This window comes from Tiliqua scincoides, chromosome 8 (assembly GCF_035046505.1).
Source record: "Tiliqua scincoides isolate rTilSci1 chromosome 8, rTilSci1.hap2, whole genome shotgun sequence".
In the NCBI taxonomy this organism is placed as follows: Eukaryota; Metazoa; Chordata; class Lepidosauria; order Squamata; family Scincidae; genus Tiliqua; species Tiliqua scincoides.
Window position 1 is genome coordinate 16,505,588 of NC_089828.1, and position 25,760 is coordinate 16,531,347.

At 44.5% G+C, this 25,760-nt stretch overlaps 2 protein-coding genes across 2 annotated transcripts in view; both read right to left on the reverse strand.

Moving 5' to 3' along the window:
- Positions 1 to 1,569: 1,569 nt before the first annotated feature.
- Positions 1,570 to 11,255, reverse strand: SEC11A (SEC11 homolog A, signal peptidase complex subunit). The gene is made up of 6 exons (XM_066635202.1): positions 11,159 to 11,255; positions 8,713 to 8,822; positions 7,154 to 7,303; positions 5,602 to 5,721; positions 4,893 to 4,950; positions 1,570 to 1,846 (listed from the first exon to the last, which is right to left on the reverse strand). The coding sequence occupies exons 1-6, from the start codon at positions 11,207 to 11,209 to the stop codon at positions 1,796 to 1,798; spliced, it is 540 nt and encodes a 179-aa protein (XP_066491299.1). The 5' UTR covers positions 11,210 to 11,255; the 3' UTR covers positions 1,570 to 1,795.
- A 7,524-nt stretch (positions 11,256 to 18,779) lies between these two features.
- Positions 18,780 to 25,760, reverse strand: part of ZNF592 (zinc finger protein 592) — a 40,293-nt gene continuing 33,312 nt past the window's right edge. The window contains exons 8-9 of the mRNA XM_066635284.1: positions 23,762 to 23,897; positions 18,780 to 22,051 (exon numbers count right to left, since the gene is read on the reverse strand). Of these exons, the coding sequence (XP_066491381.1) occupies positions 21,572 to 22,051; positions 23,762 to 23,897 (616 nt within the window). The 3' untranslated portion in view covers positions 18,780 to 21,571. The remainder of the gene's footprint in view (positions 22,052 to 23,761; positions 23,898 to 25,760) is intronic.

The following is a 25,760-nucleotide window of genomic DNA, read 5'->3' on the forward strand; positions in this document are numbered from 1 at the left end:
ACTTTAAAAGTTTATAATTGAAATCTCCCCTCCCCTGCTTATTTTTGTTCAGATGCATCCACTGCCACAGCTTTAATGGTTAAGGCTCAGTCATCATGACATGATGGACCAACCAGATTTAGATACCTCTGTCATCACTTCAATTATGGCTAATTTCATTTTCTGTTCAGTTTCTGGCTGCTTTAAACGATGCGAGGTATTTAACTTAATGTACAGCTGCAAACAGAACAAACTGGTATTGGGATGGTCTTCTGAAAACCTCAATTTTATTTCTTTCAAAAGAAAGCCTCTGGCCCTTAAGACTTTCAGAGGGAGGCTTGCCTGAAAGCATGTAAGCAATTCTTGTGAAAACTCAGCAAAGGGGACCACTGGGGAGGGGAGGCGCTCAACAGAATTTCTTCATTTGGGAAAAAGAAGTTTTGTCTTCCATAATTTCTTTCATCTCAACATGTCCAGAAGATTATGCAAACTTGCTTGGTTTGAACAGCATGTGCAGACTGAGTTTAAAAAAATCAGTTGAATTCTCTCGGGTGTGTACACTTACGCAAACCAATCAAATTGCATGAACTTCCAATAACACTGAAGGACATGTTGCTAGAGTATGCATATCCCCGATCAGTTGGCTTCTCCAAATGCCCTGGTAGCTTCCAAGTTGCAGTTAGGGATGGCCATCACACAGAGGTTGCTCATTTCAAACGAGGTTGAGTTGATCAGCTCTGTCCCCTGGTCGCCACTTTGGGTCTTGCTCAGATAGGTAAATCTCAAGGTTCTGGTTTAAATACATTTTAAAAAAATAGATCATGCAGGTCACAAGTCTGGCGGTCCCTGTTCTGATGCACAATATATGCACTCGACAGACGTGAGGATATTAGCTGGTGATGTGTACCAAAGACTGGCAGCAAACTGATAGAAACTGCAGAAGGAACTCACTCGTTAGCACGATGAGGTGACTGTGCTAAACACAAATTTAGGTCCTGTGGCCTGCTCCAAGGAGGTGTGATGCAGTTGTTGAAAGAGCCAGGCTACTAATGAGAAGGCATGGTCTGTCTTCCTTATGGGTGTTTCATTCAATGTTTAAAATCACAGCAAGAAAGATCATGCACAGACACCTCTGCAAAGCTACACAAGCAGTACTTGAGGGTGAAACAAGGCATGAAATTCCCCTTTGTACACTGATGAGTGATTTTAAGAGCTTTAAAAATAACAATACATTTTAATGTTCAGAAAAACACAATGCTGGTTAGGTGTGTCCTTAAAAATAGACGCATAGACAGGCTGCAGTGGAGACTATCTGACTGCATTAAACAGACAATATTAATCAATTGCTAAATCCAGCACTTGCTGCTGTTCCCTGGAACTCTCAAATGAGACCCCTGTGGCATCTGCATGCCTACAGATTTTAAAGATCAAAATTCATAGTAGGGTATGATCAGCACCTAATGTACCTTGATAAGACCACTTGTCCTGTGACCTGGCACAATTAAGCTGCTAACCGGAGTCTGGTTTCCTTGGAGCATAATGCAATAACAGCAGGGGAAAGAACAGAGTGCATAGACGGACACTGAATGCTTTTGACTTAAAAGTTTTAATATAAAAAATTCACTGATGTACAAAAATGCTAAAATGCGACATACTCTTCAAAATACTGGGATCAACCGTCCTGTTACACAGCAGTAAAAAAGAAAACCAAAAGAGGCAAACCCAACTCGGTTAAGCAGTGAAATGTACACACATCACACCCCACTGTCTAGCATCAGAGAACCTGGCATCTCCGCCTGGTCTTTTTGGTAGCAGGCTACTCTCGATGGACCAGCACAAACAAGCCCAGTAGAAAGAGGACGGTGTACTGTTGAAAGAAACAAAAGGAGGGTTAGAACAGATGTGTAATACTTGGAACTGTACAAATAAGCTTACAGCCAAGTTACAGGACTGCACAACCATGGTTTGCATCATGGAACATGAACTGCAATAAAAAATCTGAAGTTCTTGCAGAAGCCCAAGAACTCAGCTTCAACCACCTGCCACTCCCACCACCCCAAATTCCTGTACTAGTTTTCAGTAAGGTGGCAAATCTGTGTCTGAGTTGTGTTTCAACAGATTGCAGGTGGGGACTCACAAGGTGGGATCCTACCAAAATGTTCCCCTGCACATAGAAGAACTAGGAGAGGTGGGTTTTGTGGGCTGGCAGGAAGCATTTCTGTACAGAGAAACATTTAAATTATGCAAACCCCCAACTGCAGGCTGAAACACTAGAGTCAAAAGATGTAGCACCTCAGTAAGAACTGGGCCCAAGAGATACAATGGATATACTTGAAAAGACAGAAGAACACAGAAGAAAATTGCCCCTCTGAAGTCTGCCACAGGCGAGGTCATCCAGGATCGGGCGCAGCAGATGGAACGCTGGGTGCAGCACTACTCTGAGCTATATTCCAGAGAAAATGTAGTCACCGAAGAAGCACTGAACAACATTGAGTGCCTGCCTGTGCTGGAAGAGCTTGACAGTGAACCAACCCTAGAAGAACTTCACGTGGCCCTGGACTCCCTTGCCTTTGGCAAGGCACCTGGAAAAGACAGCATCCCTGCTGAAGTCCTAAAATGCTGCAAAGAGATCATCGTCACTGAGCTGCATGAAATCCTCTGTCTCTGCTGGAGAGAAGGTGGAGTACCTCAAGACATGAGGGATGCAAACATCATCACGCTGTACAAGAACAAAGGTGACAGGGGTGACTGCAACAACTACCGCGGCATCTCTCTCCTTAGCGTTGTAGGAAAGCTGTTTGCCCGAGTTGTACTAAAGAGGCTCCAGGTACTTGCAGAGAGCGTCTATCCAGAATCGCAGTGTGGATTCCGAGCCAACAGGTCCACCACTGATATGGTATTCTCCCTTAGACAACTGCAGGAGAAATGCAGGGAACAACGACAGCCACTCTTTATAGCCTTCATAGATCTCACAAAGGCTTTCGACCTGGTCAGCAGAGACGGCCTCTTCAAGATTCTCCCCAAGATTGGATGTCCACCCAGGCTCCTCAGCATCATCAGATCTTTCCACAAGGACATGAAGGGCACTGTTGTCTTCGATGGCTCCACATCAGACCCTTTTGACATCCGAAGCGGAGTGAAGCAGGGCTGTGTTCTTGCACCAACCTTGTTTGGGATTTTCTTCGCTGTCCTGCTGAAGCAGGCCTTTGGAACTGCAACAGAAGGCATCTATCTCTGGACCAGATCAGACGGAAAGCTCTTCAATCTCTCCAGACTGAGAGCAAAATCCAAAGTCCAGCTGAAATGTCTGCGTGACTTCCTCTTTGCCGACGATGCAGCTGTCACTACCCACTCTGCCAAAGATCTCCAGCAGCTCATGGATCGTTTTAGCAAGGCCTGCCAAGATTTTGGACTGACAATCAGCCTGAAGAAAACACAGGTCATGGTTCAGGATGTGGACTCACCTCCCTGCATTACAATCTCTGAGCATGAACTGGAGGTTGTCCATGACTTTGTGTACCTTGGCTCAACGATCTCCAACACACATTCTCTCGATACCGAGCTAAACAAGCGCATCGGTAAAGCAGCTACCACGTTTTCCAGACTCACAAAGAGAGTCTGGTCCAACAAGAAGCTGACGGAACATACCAAGATCCAGGTCTACAGAGCTTGCGTCCTGAGTACACTTCTGTACTGCAGCGAGTCATGGACTCTTCGCTCACAACAGGAGAGGAAACTGAACGCTTTCCACATGCGCTGCCTCCGACGCATCCTCGGCATCACCTGGCAGGACAAAGTTCCAAATAACACAGTCCTGGAACGTGCTGGAATCCCTAGCATGTATTCACTGCTGAAACAGAGACGCCTGCATTGGCTCGGTCATGTCGTGAGAATGGATGATGGCCGGATCCCAAAGGATCTCCTCTATGGAGAACTCGTGCAAGGAAAGCGCCCTACAGGTAGACCACAGCTGCGATACAAGGACATCTGCAAGAGGGATCTGAAGGCCTTAGGGATGGACCTCAACAAGTGGGAAACCCTGGCCTCTGAGCGGCCCGCTTGGAGGCAGGCTGTGCAGCATGGCCTTTCCCAGTTTGAAGAGACACTTTGCCAACAGTCTGAGGCTAAGAGGCAAAGAAGGAAGGCCCATAGCCAGGGAGACAGACCAGGGACAGACTGCACTTGCTCCCGGTGTGGAAGTGATTGTCACTCCCGGATTGGCCTTTTCAGCCACACTAGACGCTGTGCCAGAACCACCTTTCAGAGCGCGATACCATAGTCTTTCGAGACTGAAGGTTGCCAATACTACTTGAAAAGAAACTAAATGTCTTTTAAAAGTCTAGAATCCAGGAGAATGATGCAATAAAATCCCTGCAGGATCAGACCAAGGATCTGTCTAGTCCAGCACCCTGTCTTTCACAGTAGCCAAATCAGATGCCTTTGGGAAGTCCATAAGCAGGACAACAGCCTTCTGCTCTTCCCTTCCCAGCAAATGGTATTCAAAGACATACTGCCACTGTACATGGAAGTTCCATATAGCCATCATGGCTAAAAGCTGTGAAGAAATCTCCATGAGAGAAGGGTACGTTCCTTGTACGTCCAAGGTACGTACAAGAAGGGTGCTTGTACGCCCCAATTGGTGCTTGCTCCCTCGCTGGCTATGTCAAAAACACTGGACAACATTCTAAGTTCTGCAGGAACTCAAAGCCTGACATTCAAATCACCATATGCAGCTTCAAAAGCTGAGCCTCTTTAAAAGAATTCACCTGCAAAATTTGGGATGATCTTTTTTTGGTGAAGAACGGCAGAGACACCTGCCCTCTGACTCCCTAAGCAACCACAGTTTATGTAAAATGTTTCCTCTAAAGGAAGGAGATAATGTTCCAGGTGGTGAAATGAACAAAAGGTCTCACCTTAAATTTAGGATAATCATTCATTAAGATGGTCACTATTCCAATGTACGGCACAAATCTAAAAGAAAAAGTTAGAAAACAAAGTTGCTGTTTTAGATACAATTTTAGCTGACCCTGAGCATGTCTCTGTTGGACTGGAAGACAACTACTATATTTTGTCAGAGATGGATTCTGGCAGACCTGAAAGCCACCCCACACTGGACAACAGCACTAAAACCAGTTTTTGCAGCAAGACCCACACACTGTAGCCCACCAAGTCCCAGTAAATATTGGCAAGGCGTGGATTCAGAACAGAAACCCCAATACAACCCAAACCCATGCTGTTGTAGTTACTGTGTGGAGCCATCGCCACTTCAAAGATGCTTAGTAGAGACAGTAAAAACAGTATTTATTGAATTATACTACACCTTTCAGTCTTTATGGTCTATAAGGAGGCTTATGGCAAGAAAGTCTTTTTAAAAAATGACATCAGAAGCAAAGAATACACAACCAAGCCATGGGGCAACTAATTTTTTGTAGTCTTAAATGTCCTCTGAGATAATAATAGTGACTTAACCTGCCACATGAATCTTATTTCAGATGGAGCCAGGTGAGTCTCCTTTGGTATCAGGCATCAGCTCTGAAGAGAGACTTCACAGGTTGTTTATTAACCTGGAAGTAGCCTAATTTGGGCTAAAAAGTTTTTACAACCCTGTATCTAATTTCTTACCCTCTTGCTCGGCCCACCACATCTTTCTTCTCCAGCCAGTGCTGTCCCTGCTTGTACAAACCTCTGTCATCAACAGCATTATTGTCGCCCTTTGTCAAAAACTTGATGTCTCCATTGTGCCTGGTGGAGAAAAATAAAAAAGTCTGATCAGTTACTCAAGGACAGTCAAGGCCGAATACAATTTTAAAGAAGACATACAGTTGTTGTACTACTTGGCTACAGAACTGTGCAAAAGCTGAACTGTAATCAAAATGTCCATCTCAGAGAGAAGAGACAAGTAGGGCAAAACTCCAAAAGCAATGCTAGGATCTGTGCACCATCTTTCTAAGACTGCCTATGAGTTCGTGGCAGAGGTGAAACTCTGCCACATTTGCTGGCCAACCATCCATGAGGCTAGTTAGGGTGGTCCTTCAAATGGCAGATGGGTGGGTGGCTTGCCTGCATCCACCTGCTGCTGCTCTTCCTGAATGCTCTAGCTAGCCCACCCCTCCGCTCTACACTTTTGCTTCTGCTTATTTTCTTCCTTTTCAAATCTAGGGAGCAGGAGTAGCAGCAACAGGGGCTCTACCAAGTAAGAGGATATGTGGAATATGGCAAACTACTTGAGGTACCAGGAGATCTTGGGCTGGGTCTGAGGCACAGTAGAGACAAGCTGAAGGAGCAAGTCAAGAAATGGGACATATATACACCTGAAAACTAGTGCCATCAAATTTGGGTATAGATACCTTGCTGAGAAATGAAACAAGAGGACTTAGGTTGCAACCCTATGCACATTTACCTGGGAGTAAGTTCCATTAAACTCTATGGGGCTTACTTCTGAGAACACATGTATAGGAGTGCACTGTTAGTGTCTGTCCTCCAACAGGGTAGCAACCCATCAGTTCCCAGTGGTGTGTATGACATCCCTGTACCAGCCAACTTTCTGTGTTGAGCAGGAAGTTAAACCTGTAAAAGACCTAGACCAGGGGTGTCAAACTCATTTCAAACCAAGGCCTGAATAGCATTTATGATGCTTGCTGAGGGTTGGAAGTGATGTCATTAGGCAGGAAATGATGTAATTAAACAGGTCATAACCAAAAATAAGCACTTTTTCTCACTTAGGACTCATTAGCTGCAAATGACAGAAGAGAAAATATGCAAATCTTGATCATATTTCAAGATATGGGAGAGCCCAATTTTCATGTGGGCTGCCCTTTCAGAAGTAACACCTCAGCACTGCTCAGCAGATGAGAGCCTGAAGGCCAGATAAAAAGATTCCACGGGCCACATCCTGATGTTTGACACCCCTGACCTGGACAGCATGATTGATTGAAAGCACCAAAGTTTAAAAATATCAGCCACCAATATTGTAACACCTGGTATAGAGTCTACCTGACAATGGTAAAGATCTGAAAAACCGATATAGAGAACAGCCTCCCACCAGCCCACATGCAGCAGGGAAATACTGCTAAGACAGTTCCAATCCCCACATTAGTCGCAAGCCAGCCTGTCTGCAAAGGAGTCCCAATGTAAACTAACACAGGGACAAGCCATTCCTGCATTTGAAACTTACTTTTCATGGATTTTCAAAACTCGATGCACTATTGGAATTTCTCGTCCTTCTATCCTAAAGACCACGATTTCACCCACTCTGATTGGCTCTTCAATACGATTGGTTAAGAACAGGAGATCTCCTCTGTGAAATGCAGGTTCCATGCTGCCACTGAAGGGAAAGACACATCTATTAATAGGAAGACTGAAGATTGCATTTGGCTCTGAGATGATGTCAGCCAGGCTGGTTTTCTCAGATTAAAAGGAATGGGGAAGAAGGACTACCCATGCTGCACCAGCAATCACCTTGAAGAAGGTAGATATAGCCAGAATTGTCATGAGTACACACAGAATACTCTCAGGATGCCAGTTTCTCATGTGCTCCTCTAAGGACTTGCCATTACCAGCCTTCCTAATCCCAGGCACAGCTAGTCCTTTAACTACATATGGGAAACAGCAAAACTGTCCTACATCCTTAACCCCTGAATGTTTTAACGATTCATTTACAGCAGTGGTTTTCAACCGTTTTCATTCCATGGAAGGTGCTAAAATTGTCAAGGCACACCATGAGTTTGTTTGTTTGTTTAAACAATTGACAAGGCACACCACACTGCCAGTGAGTGGGAGGCTCACATCCCCCAATGGCCCTATTAATAAATGACCCTCCCCCAATCTCCCATGGCACACCTGTGGACCATTTATGGCAGACTAATGTGCCATGGCTCATTGGTTGAAAATTGTTGATTTACAGAGGTGACAAACTTTATGATGCATTTGTGTTATGCCTGCAGACAGAAGGTAAGTCTGATGTTCCAATCAGGAGGGGAAAGGCAGAGAGAGGAAGAGAGCCTTCTAGCCTCTCATTTCAAGCTCTTCCAAGGAGACATGCATGTTGCACGAGCCATCAGTGATATGAGATACAAGCTTAGATTTCAGAGTGCCCTTAATAATAAAACTTTGACAGGGGAAAAGGCTGGCAAGGCAGGACTCAAAGCTCTGTCTACTTACCAATTTCAGCCATGAAAACTGTTTTTAACAGTACCACTAGCAACTGTGTATTTCCCAGAACTGAGGAGCTAAGACTCAAAAGGAAAACTTTTCTCTCTGGAGACACAGGAGCTGCTAGTGCCACGGGTTCTTATGTTTAAAAAGTCTCGTGAATCTGGGTGGGACAGAAAAGAGTATAATTTTTAAAAGTGGGTCTTGATGCTAAAATGTTTGGGAACCATTGGTCTACATGGTTCTTCTCAGAAATACCACAGTCTACATACCAAATGAGGTAGGTCTGAGCCTATGTCCACTCCCATCAAGCTAGTGCAGTGTATAGTATTTGTGCCGGGTTGGCCTAGACCTGGGCCATAGGTAAGACTTTAATACGGTCAAAGACAAGCCCAAAAATGAAATTAGCGCAGTGATAATGTAAGAAATATAGTAATAGTGAAAATATTTAAGCAACTGAATGGGCCATGTCTGGAAGGCAACTGGAGTGAAGACCTGCTCCAGGTTATTTGGGCTGCAACTCTCTTTGAGGTTCCAGACCTCAGATCCGGTTCGGTCCATAGGTCCACAACACAGTTTTACCTAAGCACAACCACGATGGGGCTCTCACTGCCTGTTAGCACCATCAGCCCTTTCCAGATCATCAACGCTGAGGAAACGATCATTCCAAAGTTCAGCACCTGGTAATACAGCTGGAGGGGGTTGGGGGAAGATAAGAGAAATGAGCAGGAATGAGCAAGGCGCTGGGAACACAGCAGTCCCCTTCATCACAGATGCATGCATGGCTCCTTCCCTCTGACATAAACATCCCCAAGGACAATCTTCTTTCCAGCAGCCCTAGTACTATTATTTCCTTATTGCAGATGCGGCTGAGGGGCAGTAGCTTGCCTCAGGCAACCTGATGAGTTTGTGGCAGAGGCGAATTTCAGACTGAGCCAGTGCCAAGTTACAACTTAATCTCTGAGCCACTGTGCTGTACACCAGCCCTCAACACACTAGACCAGTGTTTCTCCGTCTGTGGGTCAGGACCCACGAGGTGGGGCAAGAGTCAATTTCAGGTAGGTTCCCATTCATTCCAATGTGTATTTTATTTTTAATCTATTAGACTTAATTTGGGAAATGTTACAGATCTGTACTTTTAACAGGCTACTACGTATATCCCTTTAATAATAATAGTCAATGAGGCTTACTCTTGGGTAAGTGTGGAAAGGATTGCAGCCTTTGGAATGTTTGGGGATTTTTTTTTAAATCAGAAACTGTTTGGGAGGTTTAGGAGGGTGGTTCTTTATTTTAAACTCATACTTAATATAAATGTTTAATTTACTTAATTTGATTTCATTATATGCGAGATATTAAAAATTTTCCCTGCTTGGTGATGTCACTGGCCATGACATTACTTTCAGGTTAATGACATCATTTCCACTGGGTCCCAACAGATTGTCATTCTAACAAGTGGGTCCCAGTGCTAAAACGTTTGAGAACCATTACAGTAGGGACTGAGATTCGGACATCTCAACTCAGGCACAGACAGTGGCTTTCAGAGACCCTAACCTTGGTTCCTCTTGTTCCCCTGCAAGAGCTCTTCTTGCAGAGGAATCTCAGCAAAGTTGAGAGGCTTAGAGCAGTGTTCTTCAAAAATAAGGCTGGGACCCCAATGGTCTCCTGAAGCCTCATTGGTGGTGTTGTGGCAACTTATGGGAATGAAGAGGGTTGAAGACAACTGGACAAAAGCACCACCATGTACAGGGGAGGCATCTGGCAAAAATCCTCCTTATTGCTTGGCAAGATGAAACAGCCATTTCACCACATATTTTATCACATTATTGCCACCCTCCCTTAGTACTTGGCAAGTGGCAGCAGCTACTTTTGCCACTTTTTTCAACCACATATCTGCTGCCGACATTCCCCCAAGTACCAGAGCAGGCTAAGGGGCCAATTTCACGAATTCTACCACAGTGTTCTTCAACCTTGGGGTGGGATCCCAATGGGGTCGCAAGACCTCAAGTTGTGCGGTTGCAGCAACTTACAGGAAAGAAATCAGTTGAAGACCACTGTGTCCCAGTCCTGCTCAGGTCCTTGGCAATTGTGCTAAAATAGCTTTCACTGGTGCCAGGCTTCATGGTAATTTTTTCTGCTCTCTCTAAAAAGAATATTTGGTTACAGGGCTGGGAGGGCATTAAGGGGGTTGACAACAATGCAGGCAGAAGTGGGGGAAAGGGTCCCGGGGGGCCGGATTGATGGGGGGGGTTCCCAGTCTTATACTGTATGATCAAGTGATTGATTAGGGTCATGGCATGAAAAAGACTGAAGACCATTGGACTAGAGCACTACCAAGTAAATGGGGAGGCATCTGGTACCCTTCAGGTACCAGGTGCTTATGTTCCAGGCCTGCTCAGGTTCTTAGCAATTCTGCAAAAATAGTTTTGACTAGTGCCAGGCTTCATGGTAAAGTTTTTCTGTCCTCTCTAATATCTAGTTACAGTGAAGAGGACTGGGGAGGCATTAAGGGGGGGGGGAAGGGCATTAAGGGAGTGGGGGGAAGCAGCCCCCGGGCCCCCTCGCACCCTTGGGGCTGGATGGGGGGCTACAAGGGAAGTGGGGGGCAGAAGTGGGGGCATAGGGTCCTGGAGAGGGGGCAGAACAGATGGTGGATTCTCAACTTCATACTTTATTTATTTATATAATATTTGGTCACAGTGCTGGGGAGATGTAACAGGGCTACAAGTGTGGGGGCAACAAGTGTGGGGGGCCACAGGGGCAACAAGTGCGGGGGGTAGGGTCCTGGCAGGGGGGCAGGATTGATGGGGGCCCCAGTCTCACACTGTATTGACTGGGGTCATGGCATGAAAAGGGCTTCAGACCCCTGGCACAGCGCCCCCCAAGCCCACTTGAGGACCCCTCAACCTCCCTCCCCCCACAGCAACCCCGTCCGCCTGAAGCAGCCCCAGGACCCCCTGGCCCCCTTGGGCTGGGGGGGCCACAAGCTGCAGAGCAAGGAGGCGCCCCCTCACTGCCCCCCCCCGCCCACCTGCCGCTTGTTCATCCGCCGAACATCGTCCAAGAAATCGAGGGACAACATCCCCAAGGAAGGCGCTGGCGCCGGCAGCAGACAAGCTCCGCACTTCCGCCCGCCTAGAAGGACTTCCAGTCTGGTCGGTCGCTCGGCCTCTCTCGCCCTCACTCCTAACCATAGAGTCGCCCGGACCTCCTGCCCGCTTCCCTAAGCCAAAGAGGTACGGCAAGCAGGCGAGGCTCCCACTTCCGGTTCTCATGAAGAGCCCCTCTGTGGGGGTAGGAAGGGAGGGGGAGTCTGAGACACTGCAGGGCTCTGGAGCAGGGGTGCTCAAACTTTCAACTTTAGGGATGTTAGACCTTTAACAAGTGTATAGAAGAGAGAATTTCAGCAGGTGCAACTTGTCATCCCACAGATGAGAATATCTGGACTCATCTGGACTGGAATATCTGGACTTCCAGGACTGGAAGAGGAAATGGGAAGTGCTGATTTAGAACCCAGAAGAGTGGGAGAAGCAGAGAATGAATGGCTCCTGAAGGAGAAGGAGAAGCAGTGGTGGCAAGAGAGGTAAATGGGCACCACCCACCAATCTGCTGCCTGAGGGCCCAATCCTATCCAACTTTCCAGTGCTGATGCAGCCCATTAATGAAGGGAACAAACATTCCCTTACCTTGAGGAAGCCTCTCCACCATAGGATGCAGCACATGCCTCATTAGTACAGTCACAGCTACATCAGTGCTGGAAAACTGGATAGGATTGGACCCTGAGGCAACCGCTTCAGTTGGCCTCAGGGAATGGGCCGGCCTGGTAGTTGTAATCACATTTTTGTCCCCTACACACCACCATCATGCAAGCTTTCAGTGGCACTGGTCCACTTTTGGTGGGATTGGACCAAAGTCACCTAAACCACACCTACATTTTCATCTGAGTAGTCATGTATAGGATGTCTAATAGAGTACAGTGCAATCTTACGCATGCCTAGGCGGAAGTCCCAGTGAATTCAGTGGGGTTACCCCCCCAAGAGACTAGCATGAATAGAATTGTTGCAAGCTTTGCAACAATTGTAGATAAGCTGGGGTTTTTAAAGTAAATTTTTGAAGTTAATATGTTGCAAGGTCAGCAGCAAAATTCAAAAGCAAACTCAGTAGGCAAGAGTGGTGATCGTTTGCAAGCTTTATTCGTTGCCAGCAACGGGCTTCTCAGGGACTCCTGTCCAAAAAGAGAGAGCAATGGAAGCCATGTGGGAACTCTCAGAGAAAAGCAATGTTCCAGTGTGTGCCACTTGCTTATATTCAATTCTGGCTCCTTTGTCTGAGAATCTCACACTGTCATTGGCTGGGGTTATGACATCAGAGATGGAGGCTTTCTCAGGATTGGTCAGTTTCAAATTACAAGTCAAAATTTACATTTGAGACATATAATTTAACAATCACTAGATGGCACTCTTTACTCATTTATTACAGTACTAGTTTTTGATATGTCTCTTGCAATTATCCCCTGACCTTCACAAGATCCACCTGCTTATCTATTCAACATTCTTTGTGTCTGGGCTCATTAATCACTGTGAGTCTTCTGCTAACCTATGTTTAAATCAAGCTTTTGGTTTTCCCTTTATTCTATGTGTGATTCTCTATTTGTGATGTATAGTAGTGTCTTCTATGTGTAAACATATATTTAATACAAGACAAACTAATTCCTTATTGTAAATAAAGAACTTAAGAGACTTTTCTCTTTATTTTAGTTAAATCTGTCAGCTTAGAGGCTCTGACAGATATTCTCAGGAATGTTTTGCTAATTAGGGGCTTTCTCATAGACAACTTCATTATCTTGTTCCTGTCCAGCTGCCTTCATTTGTCAAACGAGATAAGAAGTTGCATTACTAAGACTTTCTCATTAAAATGTTCCTAATTGGGTGCTTTCTTAGCTTCATACCCTGATTTATGTTGTCAAGAGATATGTTCTTCCAATTAGTGGGTGCAAGTGCATCCTGCTGGCTACTCCCTGTATGTTGTAAATCTGTAGTTTAATCTCCTTTTGAGTTGTAATTCTCTGGTTCTCATTAAAAGTGACAGGCGGGACATACAAGTTAGGAATGCTTTTCTTAAGACAAGAACTTTATCTGTAAGGAGTAACTTTGTACCACATTCCTCCTTGTTAGATTCTTCTAATTAACTTTGCTACATCTGCCTCTTCAAGGTTGCATTCTGAATTACATTTTCAAACCTGTGGCTCTAAGCCTCTTAATTTAATGGCTTTTTACTATTCTGTGTATTCATGCTCTGACCAAACTATTATGATAGCCAAAATTCACTTCTGATGCCACAATATATTGCTACTAACATTAATTTACATTTAAAAACAATCTCTATAATTATTAATGCATTAAAGAACTATTGGCATTTCTGTGATGCTCTAGTGTCTAAAAAGCCTTTTTCCAAGTGTATTCTCTGTTCAGTTTAGTCTTCATTTATCATTTTACCAATTAAACTTGACAGCTGGAAATTCCAGCTCCTTAGTGCTTTGAAGCTTGAACCTTTGACAGCTTTAGTTAAAAAACATTCCTTGATTTACAGCTTGCCTGCTGCTTCAGACTAGAGACAAAGGACCAGAATAATGCTCTCTGGTACTGAACATAACATTTTCCTTATTTCTTAACATTATTTGTTTTAAACTAAATGACTATAAACACCCATAACATAGAATAAACATTATTAACATTTTGGTTCATTAACATGAGTAAACATTTGAACATTTTCTCTATTAAACTGCTAATAAACTATAATATGTCTGTTTATGAGCATGGCATAACGGCTTCCATGACCTGTATCAAATATGTTAAAACATATTTTTAAAAGAAAAAAACTATGAGGGCACAATCCTATGATATCTACTCAGAAGTTCTATTGTGTTCATTGGGGCTTACTCTCAGGAAAGTGTGGGCAGGATCACAGCCTGTGTTAGGAGGCATACAAACTCCAGTATTTGCTATTTCCAATGTTACATCATAGTTACAAATGTACATAGTTACATCATCAGTCATCAAAAAACTGAATTTCTGCACTGATTTCTACGTTGCTCCAGGCAAACAGAAAATTCTTTCCTATATAAACCAGAAGTTCCCCATAAAGGCCCTGAGATGGGACACTCTGGGATCTCTGGGATGCTCTTATGCCTCTGATTTAGGTTCTGCTCCTTCCCATGATCACGTGTGTCCTTTGGCTCGCCAAGAGGACACCCTGTCTAGTGTGGCTCCTGTCTGCAGCCTCCAGAGTGATGAGAAGGCCCTACTGGGAAACTGGAACTTGCATAAGGAGTGTGAATTCCGCCTCCCTTCTGCTTGGGGACCAGCTGAGTCATATTTTTAGGATTGCATTGCACACAAGTCCATGCAATTCCTGGATTGCAAATTGCAATTCTAGAGATCGCATTGCAATGGATTAATTCAATTGCATGCCATTTAGCAATTGAATTAACTGCTAAGTTAATTATAATTAATGCAGTTGCAATGCAGCGGGTGTAGATTGCACTCCCACTTGGCTCTTGTTACAATGTGATGTATGCTCCTGTTGTATCTTCCCTTGTATACAGCAGGTTTATTATCTGTTCCTATTCCTAATTTGTATCCACAAATCCAAATGTGAAAGAGTTCTGATGTTAGCACACTACTGTACTTGTAGTTATTATTCTGCTAATTATATTTAGACGTCAAAGTTATTCTCTTTATTTTCCCCCTTCCTTAATTGTAATTAATGCAGTTGCAGTGCAGCGGCTATAGATTGCACTCCCACTTGGCTCTTGTTACAATGTGATGTATGCTCCTGTTGTATCTTCCCTTGTACACAGCAGGTTTATTATCTGTTCCTATTCCTAATTTGTATCCACAAATCCAAATGTGAAAGAGTTCTGATGTTAGCACACTACTGTACTTGTAGTTATTATTCTGCTAATTATATTTAGACATCAAAGTTATTCTCTTTATTTTCCCCCTTCCTTCTCTATGACCTGGGGTGTGTGACTAGAAAGTGTGACCCCAGGTCGTAGAGAAGGAAGGGGGCAAAATGCTTTTGCTCTTTGGCACAGGTGCTGTGTTGTGTTAAAATGGTTAGATAATTATGTAGGGGGGTGGATAGAGGGATGTTCTTTTCCCTCTCACACAACACCACAGCTGGGGCACATCCACTAAATTTGAGTGTCTGGAGAGTTAGAACAGACAAAAGAAATTTTTTTTTTTTACCTAGTGTGTCCTTAGTCTGCCACAGGATGTGGTGATGGCTTCTGACCTAGATGCTTTTAAAAGGGAATTGGTGATTCATTAGGACAGATTTCTGGAGAAAAAGTCCATCACAGATTACAAGCCATGATGGGCACATGCAACTTCCTGGTTGTAGAAGTAGGCTACTTCAGAATGTCAGATGGGAGGGAGTGGCACTAGGATGCAGGTGTCTTGTTGTCTTGTGTCCTCCCTGAGGCATCTGGTGGGCCACTGTAAGATACAGGAAGCTGGACTAAATGGGTCTTTGGCTTGATTCAGTGAGGCTCTACTGATGTTCTTATGACTGAAATCAATGAGTTGATAATTCCTTAGTTCATACTGCTTGGAATGTTCTGGGAGGCTTTGTACCGGACCATCTTTTTCTTTCACATTAGCTCAAAATACAGTCATGTATTTGCACACTTAAATAACATACAGATGAAGGGCTTTTCATTAGGCAAGATGATTCACTAGGCAACGCAAGCAGCAGATTGCGGGGGGGGGGGGAAGAGGTGAGTGGATTGAGGAGTGCCCTACACTCTCAGTCTGTCACCACTATTGCCTGCCAGGGACGCCACACTGGTCTACATTGTATCCCCTAAATGCGAGTGCAAGGTGGATCACCTGCCCCGTGTCTTGCTCCTTGTGTAGTTATTTCAAACATGAAAGTGCAGTAAGCAAAGGAGTTCTTTCATTTGTGTGGTCACTTTAAATCAAACCAGAAGTCCTCCAATTGAAGCAACTGTGTGAAGGGCACAGCAAGTGACTTTCAAAAATAAAAAAAATGCAGAGGTGGTGGACCCCAGGCAGCCTTCCAGGTCGTACCACTACTGCTCAATAGCATTTGGCCTGGAAATAACTAGCAGTTATTACCCCTGATAAACCAGTAATAAGAAACTTCACAGTGGTGGAATGAGATCAGTTCAAGGAGCTCAGTCCTGAGAACTACCATGTGATGGGATTGCAGTCTATACAAATTATGCTAGGTTTACATACAAATGTAAACGCCTGCGTTGGCTTGGTCATGTCGTGAGAATGGATGATGGCCGGATCCCAAAGGATCTCCTCTATGGAGAACTCGTGCAAGGAAAGCGCCCTACAGGTAGACCACAGCTACGATACAAGGACATCTGCAAGAGGGATCTGAAGGCCTTAGGGATGGACCTCAACAAGTGGGAAACCCTGGCCTCTGAGCGGCCCGCTTGGAGGCAGGCTGTGCAGCATGGCCTTTCCCAGTTTGAAGAGGCACTTGGCCAACAGTCTGAGGCTAAGAGGCAAAGAAGGAAGGCCCATAGCCAGGGAGACAGACCAGGGACAGACTGCACTTGCTCCCGGTGTGGAAGGGATTGTCACTCCCGGATTGGCCTTTTCAGCCACACTAGACGCTGTGCCAGAACCACCTTTCAGAGCGCGATACCATAGTCTTTCGAGACTGAAGGTTGCCAATAGTACATACAAATACTGAATTTAAAGGGATTTTCTACAAAGCACAATTTGCTAACTTCTGACTGGGCCGAAATCACAGTTAGGTTTGTAAAATACACATTTTTTAGCAAACACAAAGAAGAATCTTATGGCATCTGAAAGGTTGATAGATGTATCATGGCATGAACTACAATAAGGGTGCAACCCTTAGCAGCATATGTGCCGGCTTGTGCCAGCCCAACAGTGTCACAAAAGTGCCATAAAGCACTTTCATGCCACCAGGGGAGCAGGGAGGCCGGCCTAAGCCCTGTTGGGCCAGTGCGAAGGTAAGCCTGTGCTGGCTGAGTCAGGGCGGTGCAGAAGTCTGGGGGGACGTGGAGAGGGCGAAAGGAGGTGTTTTCAAGATGGAGGAGGGCGGGCAGCAGGTGGGGGATGGGGCCAGGATCCAGCAATTGTGTCGGATCCTAACCTTGGTCCTGGGCAGCCTGGAGCAGCTCTGGGCTGCTCTAATCTGCACCACTTCTTTAGGTCCCATTGGGGTTGCTGTGGCTTTACGCAGGGTAAGCTGTGGCTGTGGCTTTACTGGGCTGAGCTGCAACCAGCCCCAATCCTGTTCTGGATACAATTGCCCTCCCTGTTCCAGTGTGGGTTAGGATTGGGCTGTAAATCTGTTAATCTTCAAGGTGACACAAGTCTTAAGGAGAGCTACCAATCTCAAAATTATATTGGAGAGCATGACCAGCTTGACTCATAATTAGAAGCACTGTGTTTTTGGAGAGGGCATATGGAAGTACTCATCCGGAGTACTGAAATCCATCTCCCTAGTATCTAGGGGAGCAGATCAAGGCACAACATCCAGAAGGCCATACAATCTCCAGCACTGGTGCACACTCTCTGTCACATTCGAAGCCTATGCTGACTCTAGGTCATTCTCACACAATATTCATGAGAAGCATACACTTAGGTGCGGCTTCTGGCAACAGGACACTTGCTTTCTTTCTAATTTGACGCTGACGCAGGCTGCTTTGTAGATGGGGCTTCCCAAGTGTTGATTTTGGAAGTCAGCCTGCAATCCTACGCATACTGACCTGTGAATTAAGGTCTAGTAAATACAACAAAATGTTCTCTCAAGTAAACATGCGTATAGGATTATGCTTCTTAAGAAAGCTGTAGGAGGGAGCAAGGGAGCATTCAAAAATGAGACAACTCCTCCCCCACCTGCAGTCTGAAGTGGCCACCTCATTCTATTTGGCCACTTCATTCTACTGCGTTTAAGGCAGCTGGAGATGCCCTGGAGGAAGGAGAGGCAGGTCGTCCAGACCTATAGTATTCTTCAAAGCTATAGACTTATCTTGAATTATATTCACCTGACTTTCATAGATTTGTTTCAACTGCTTTCAATTATAACTACATTTTTTGTTCACATCCTTTCTAATTTAATCTAATTTCTTCCAACCTTCCATGACATTCGTCAACGTTATGTTTATTTTTCTTTCATTCCTGTTTATTTAGGCTTCACATGTATTTGCACTTGTTATATTGTTAGATACTTATGATTTTCACCAGCCAAAATAAATTTGCAAGCTAAAAAAGGTGGTGCTTTGACATTCATCCATGTTGATCCATTTTTGAACAGATCATTCATCTATGCTCTGGATCCTACCCAGGTGAAAGTGCAAGGTATGCCCTTACTTATGGAGGGGTCCTTAAGGAAAAAAAAAAAAAAGATGCCCACGAGGAAAAAAATAACAGAGCTTAGGAAATATTTGCCTTCTGCAATACTTGTCTCAACATGTAAGATGAATTGTTTAGTCTAAGTGAGAGAAAAAGATGATATGCCTGCCTGTGATCCCATGTATGACCCCCAGAATGTGGAATAAGGGATCAGGACAGAGTTGCAGCTTCCTTAGAGAAGCACCTGGCAGAATCACAGTCTCAGAGAATGGAGCCCAGGAGCTATACATTGTTAGATGGTTTTATTTGAAATACTTTGAAGTAAACATTATAGCAAGGCACAGATGCCACTGCAGATTAAATAGATTATGTGATGGCCTGGGAGTGATCCCCCCACCCTATTGTTACTTTAGCTAGGCTACCTTGGAAAACATTCCCTAGACTAAATGTACACAGTATCAAAAAAATACAAAGGGTTTTTATCAAAAAACACAGACAAGAAAAGTGAGCAATTCAAATGCAATAAAAGATAAATAGGTTTTTTCTTTAAATTATTTATAGTAAACAATGAGCAAGATTCTGACTCAAAACATAAAAACCGTATAAAAAGTAATATTACACAAAGCATGAGAGAAAAAGCACGCATAAGATAAAACGGCACAGATTGGGGGAAGAGTCAATGTGACTGTACGGGAAACAAGTCTCCAGAATCGTTTCAGCCAATTGAGTACAAGAGGAGCGATGTGCTATTGAAAGGGGGCTGGAGCACTTGAAGAGGACGGGGAAGTGAGGAAAGCATTCTTGGTACTGACCACTCTCTCCTCTGCGCCTCACTGCGGGTCTGGAATGCTCCAGGCTGAATCAACCATGGAAGATAGATTGAGCCATGGAGGGAGGGGGAGCGCTGTCAAGAGAGAGAGATGCTTTTTTTCCCAGAATACTGTTTCTTCTTCAGCACCTTTTCACATGATTGCAGGCCTTATAGGGTGATTCTGCTCCAGCTGACACAGCAAGAGAAGGAATTGCCACAGGCAGGCTAATATGCCAGCCTACAAGAGGGAGAATCCTGAGCCTTTGTAGGGACTAAATCATGCACAGCCTGGGAATGCAACTTAAACATGCAGCAGCCATGGGAACAAGCCCTCCCCTGTTTTTTTTTCTTCTTCTGTAGTGTAGACACTTACTTGTTTAGACTTTTAATACGTGTGTGCCTTGATTCTCATTAAAAGGCTAGATGCGCAAGTGGGGAAAGGTACGATGTGCCTGAGGCTTACTCCTGCAGTCCATTGGAAATATATAACCAACGTTCCCAGGTCATGATGTAGCGGCAACTATTCAAGCAGATGAACTTCTGCTTTAGCTTGCAATGTGCAGCCCAGTTGTGTTCTGAATGCAGGGAGGCCTCAACTGGGCTCTGGCTGCAAGGGTGCAGCTATCCTAAGGGCTAACATTGTGATTTGACTATACACACAAACAAGAACATAAAATTCTAGTTGTGCAAAACATTCTTGTTGATTTACTGATTCTGAAAGGATCTGCCTGAAAAACTGAGCCAAATTAAACACACACACAAACCCCAAACTCACTGGATCTTATTTATGGAGTAACTAAAAGGTGAGGATGGCATGATTCCATAGCAGGGAGCCTCTGTAGATTTGTGACGCGAGAGGAAAGAAGGTTGTAGTCCTGACAACGAGGAGTATGCACTTGGGTTCTTTTCCAGAACCCTCAGTGGGTACTGAAACCTGTGGATACCAGGGTTCACATTTAAATGCTTTGTAACAAGGTATAGATGCTATACCACATTCAGCCACTGGATCGGGTGAATAATTCCATTAGTTTCAATTAGATTCCATTATTCACATTCAGCCATCTAATGGCTAACTGTGGTATAGCAGTGTTTCTCAACTAGTGGTATAGGTACCACCAGTAGTACTTGAGGTTGTGTCTGACAGTACCCGTGGGACCCCGGATACCTGCCGCTTGGCAGTGAGACCAGGAACATAACACAACAAACAGCAGTAGGCGGCTCGGCTTGGTAGGCAGAACTCCTTCTGTGTTCAAAAAAGCCCTTTTGCCATCCTGAGCCTCTTACTAGTGTCTGTCGCATTGCATCTGGCCTTCTAACCCAGAAGTAACTGGTGATGATGTCATCACAAATCACTTCCAGTGGTACTTTGAATAGGTGGACCACGTGAAGTGGTACAGCAGAGGACAAACGCTGAGAAACACTGTGGTATAGCATCTATACAAATACATTCTGGGGCAACAATGCAGGAGCAAGAAACCCGGAAGTGGGTCTTTAAAGCTATGTTTAACTCCGAGAAGCTTGCAACCAGTATGGTTTAACAGCGCAAAGGTAGGAAATGGGATTTTGGGCCCTGGTATCAGTGGTGAGTCAAATCAGTGGATTCTAAGGTCCCACCTGTATACACAAACAAGAACATGAAATTCTATTTGTGCAAAACGTTCTTGCTGATTTACTGATACTGAAAGGACCTCTCTGAAAAACCGAGCCAAATTAAACACACACACACACGCACGCAAACTTCAAACTCATTGGGTCTTATTTATGGAGTAACTAAAAGGTGAGGGTGGCATGATTCCATGGCAGGGAGCCTCTGTAGATTCACGATTTGGGAAGAAAGGCTGAAGTCCTGACATGAGTATTTGGTGTAAATGGACAAGGAAAAAAAATGCCTAAAGATAATACTCTTGATAGAAAATGAAAAAAACCTGCTGAGCTACTGGCAGGGACCACAAAGTGATGCACAACAGCTCCTTTTGTTCCAGGGTGTGGGGAGAAAAAAGGGGTGGAAAGGCAAAAAAGTGCTCCTTACCCTGAAGGTTCAGACATGGTTCAGCTGGACATCCTCAATCATACATTCCCTTCCCCCTCCTCTTACATCCATTACATATTCAGTGCTACAGAGATGGTGGCAGTCATTTTTCCATTTTGCATACTAATTAAAGTGAATGGAATGCAGAGCCCATTCCATGGGGAAAAAAAAAAAACAGCATTAAGAAATGTGTCCCCCCCCCTCCAGTCAACATCTTAGGAGGAAGCAAAAATACACTCAAATATTTTGAGACTTCGAATGTTTGTTCTGAGAGTGGGGCTTCTCTGTGTCACGGGACATGGGATCGCTCTCAAGCGCTTTGCTGTCTGAACCGTCTCCTTCCTCTCCTGCAACGTTCATCTCGCCATTAGGCTCTACAAGTCCGTTCTCATTCGACTCCATTTCTCGACACTCTTTTTCTTGTTCTTGTTCCTCCTCTTCCTCCGGATCTTTTACTTTATGAACAATGAAGAGGTGCCTATTCAGAGAGATGTGAGACGTATAACACAAACCACAGAGCAGGCACTGGTAAGTGGAGCTGTCTGTCTTGTGCCGAGGTATGTGTTCCTGAAATTCAGTCTCAGTGGCTGTGGTGAATCCACATTTTGCACATTTCCAATGTACCTTCAGTTTTTTTGCTGGGGGATCCTCAGATCCTGCTGCTGTAATTTCCATTTTCTCCAAGCCATCTGCAGATACCCTCTTTGGAGATTTTGCCTACCAAAAAGGATGGAAAAGTGATCATGGATTTAATGTACACTCTGCACAGTAAATATTTGATTCAAGCTATCTCGGGCACACTACTTAACACGAAGAAGGATTCCCTCAGGCATAACCCCATACCCTCCTTCCATCTTCCTATGGCACAATGCATGCCCATGATCACATAGTACATTAGGCAGTGGGAGGGGGGAGAGAAAAGTGCACAATCTGACCATGCCTCCTGTATCCATCCAGCTGCTACTTTCCCCTCCACAAGGAAAGTGTTTAGCTAGTGGCAGCTTGCCACAGGATCTGGACATGTACTGGTGTAGCTGCACTGGAAACAACAGAAGAACAGGGCTCTGTTTTGCTCTGTGTGAATCTCTCCAAGCAAGGGCAGAGTACCTATGGTGGACTAGACAGAGTCCAAACGCTAAATCTGATTTACTCTATACAAAACAAAATGGAGCAGCAGTTTGGAGAAGGAAACAAAACTGTAGTACAACTGCGGTCTCTGGTGCTTTGTTAGAAAAGCAACTAATGTGCTAAAGGCGGTGCTCTTTTTGAATAGCACCAACTGCATTCATTGCCCCATTTATATTTTCATTATTTTTCACTTTTACACATTTTTTGTAGCATTCCAAGCTGATGATTTCACAACCCCAAAGATGTCCAGAAAGACTTATTACCAGCATCTCAGAAGCCTCCTTCTCTGTTCATAATCTGTCTGGTGATCTTCCACTGTACTGTAAAAATTAACCCATTTTTGCCTGGCCCACAGATGTACACATTTGGTCCCTGTTGCATATAGGCAACGTTAGGCAGAAATGGCTTAACCTGTTTTCTTCAGCTTTCATGCATGGGTGTACCAATATCTAGGACAATGGTCTCCAAACTTGAGACTGATGTATGCTGAAAAAACCCTCTGTAGAGCAACCAGAGCCCACCATTCTGCAGGAGAGCCTGCTATCTTCCTCTCCAATCTCTCCCAAAAGTGAACAGAGCCTGCTATCTTCCTCTCCGATATTTCCCAAATATTGTACCGGCCAGCCGTTTCTACATCCTGTCGCTCCAGCAGGCTCTGCACTTGGTTTTCTGTGCAGGCACAAAGTTTGGGGGAGATAGGAGAGGAAGATAGCAGGCTCAGTTCACGCGGGGGAGGGGTTTTCATGGGCACTGGATACAGCCTGCAGGTCAGGGTTTGGTGCTTGCTGATCTAGGATACTAAATTTAACCAGGAAGCTCCCATAATTGGTAATCCTGAAATGGACAACTCATCTGTTGAAACAGATTTGTTTCCGGCAGAAACTTTTGGGATAGAAAGTCTTAGGATGTCCATGGAAACTGCCTTTGGTTGAAAGTTTCAATGCAAGTTAATTCATGTAAAGGCCAGAATTAGTTTTACAGCAGCCATATATCCAGAGGATCTAGGAACTGGATGCCTGAAATTTCTATCACCATCCAAGGGAAATGGAAAATTAAATGGGAAATCTGGCAGTTTCCAAAAAAAGCCCCATGAAACTCAAGTTTTATTTCAATATTTTTAAAAAAAAATTATAATCCTTTCTTAAAATTTATAATTAAATCATCATCATCTATTGGAGGTGAAAATCAACTCCCATAGCCACATACAGAACAAAATGGACAGTGCCTGAAGAGGTCACAAGACAAAAGATGCAAGACACACAGCAAGTATGCTATCTTAAATAAAGAACTGTGGATTACTTTTGTCAAGTCTTCTGCTGAAACTTTAGCTTTGGATATTTGGGAAAGGTCTGGATTTTTGATGCCATGCATGAGGCTGATGTGGTTCTCTAGTATAGACAGTTGAGGAAATGTCTGAACTTCATCTGTGCAGTACCTTAGAAAGACAAAGAAAGACAACAGCATTAATGCTAGGAGTTTGCTCATCATCCCTCATAATGTGCTATCTTACAAACACTGGTCATTTTTAATACACTATGAAGAACCACTGATGGAACATATGGAATAGCAAAGTGTAAATTCTGTCTAACATACTCTAACCGGTATATTGTCTGAATTCAAGTTAAATACGATGAAGTGAAGTTTCCCCCCACAAAACAGGTGCCCCTCAGGACTCTCTGGCTCAATTCAGATGATGCTCCTAATTCTAGCTTGGAGGAGGGAATTGGAAACAAACCACGAACTGGTGCACTCCCTCCATTCCCCCCTTTGCACATAGTTTTGCTCCTGGTTTGCAGTCTAACATTAAATCAGAATTACCATAATGTTTGAATGAGCAAACTGAATTTGTGCATGCCCTGTGAATCACAACTGGAAAGCACAGCAAGCACTAGATACAGTTTGCCCATTTGGATATCAGGGCAAAGTCTGGTTACTGCTAAACTGAAAGCAAAGCTGCAGAAACAAGCAGAGCAACAGAGTCTGTGGGTTGTTTCTGATCCCCCAAACTATGGTTTGCCTTTGCTGTTTTTGGATTCAAATACACTTTGGGTGCAATCTAGAGAAGAACTTGGGCCAGCACAAGTCCCTTGTGCTGGCCCAGGAGGGTTGCATATGTGCTGTAAAGCACGTTTGCGCCTTCTTATGAGCAAGCTGTGCCAGCGCATGGCGGTGAACTGGCACATGGAGGCTGAATCCAGCCTCCATGGCAGCTTACACAGCAAGCCTTGCGTTGTCCAGCTGGGCCAATGCAAGACTCTGGGGTGGGTGGGGAGGCGTTCCGGGGCAGGGGGAGGGTGGGCGGTTGGCGAGCCCAGGGGCAGGTGAGTGGGGAGTGGGAGATGGGGCTGGGAGCCAGCAGTTATGTCGGATCCCAGCCCCTGATCCTGGGGAGTTTGGAGTGGTTTCAAGTTGCTCCGTGCTCCTCGAACTTGTGCCACTTTCGGAGGTGGCACAAGTCCAAGGTGACTGATGTAAGGCACAAGTCCAGGGTGCCTTACCCAGAGGTAAGGGGAATAGTTTGGGCCCCATCCTGTGCTGGATACAGCACAAGCCTCTTGGCTCGCCTGTTCCAGCGCAGGGTAGGATTGCACCCTTTGTGAAGAAAGTGACATCTCGCAACTGAGAACTGGATAGGTGAGATTTTTTAGAAAGAATGTTCTGTATCACTAGCTTCATGCTTTTTCGTTTTCTTTTACAATAAATATGAAATAAAAATGGAAAAGAATAATGATCGTGAAAATTATAAAATGAAGTTCTGAAAAACAGATTTGCTATTCCTTTGGGTGAGACAAGCTTCTCAGACAGGCTTTTAATAATTAAAATGTTCCTGTATTACAATCTTGGGTCTTAACAGAATTACTGAAAACACTGGGTAGGTGTGTTAATAAAAGTCTTCATCCTAAGTACATTTAACCTCTCCCCTTCCAAAGAACATTTAAGACGTTCACAGACCCATTGTGAAATGGGAGTGCCAGTTCCAGGTCATCCAATGTTTATAAATCACACTAGACTTGAAAGAAGCACTATGAAGATAATTGCTAGCAAAGACAGGCAGAAACCACAGCTTTACAAAGATGACACAGAGAAGACTTTAGAGAACACTTGGACTCTGTTAGGTTTAGATTCTGTGTCTGCTTAAAGAATCTGGTACATGGAATATTTTAAGGCCAGTTCTAATGCGCACCTTTGAGTACGTTTTCACTTAGCGCATGCAATTTGCTCAAAAACAAACTCGCAAGCAAAGGATGGACTCCAGGAAACAGTTGGATCGTGAGATAATCTTCAAGCAATGTGGGCC

Excerpts from the sequence above, each read along its gene's own strand:
- SEC11A (XM_066635202.1), bottom strand. The coding sequence starts at position 11,209 with ATGTTGTCCCTCGATTTCTTGGACGATGTTCGGCGGATGAACAAGCGG. Across the intron at positions 7,304-8,712 it reads CCCATCGTGGTTGTGCTTAG|TGGCAGCATGGAACCTGCAT; the intron begins GTAAAACTGTGT and ends CTTTCCCTTCAG. Across the intron at positions 1,847-4,892 it reads ATGATTATCCTAAATTTAAG|TACACCGTCCTCTTTCTACT; the intron begins GTGAGACCTTTT and ends TTCTTTCAACAG.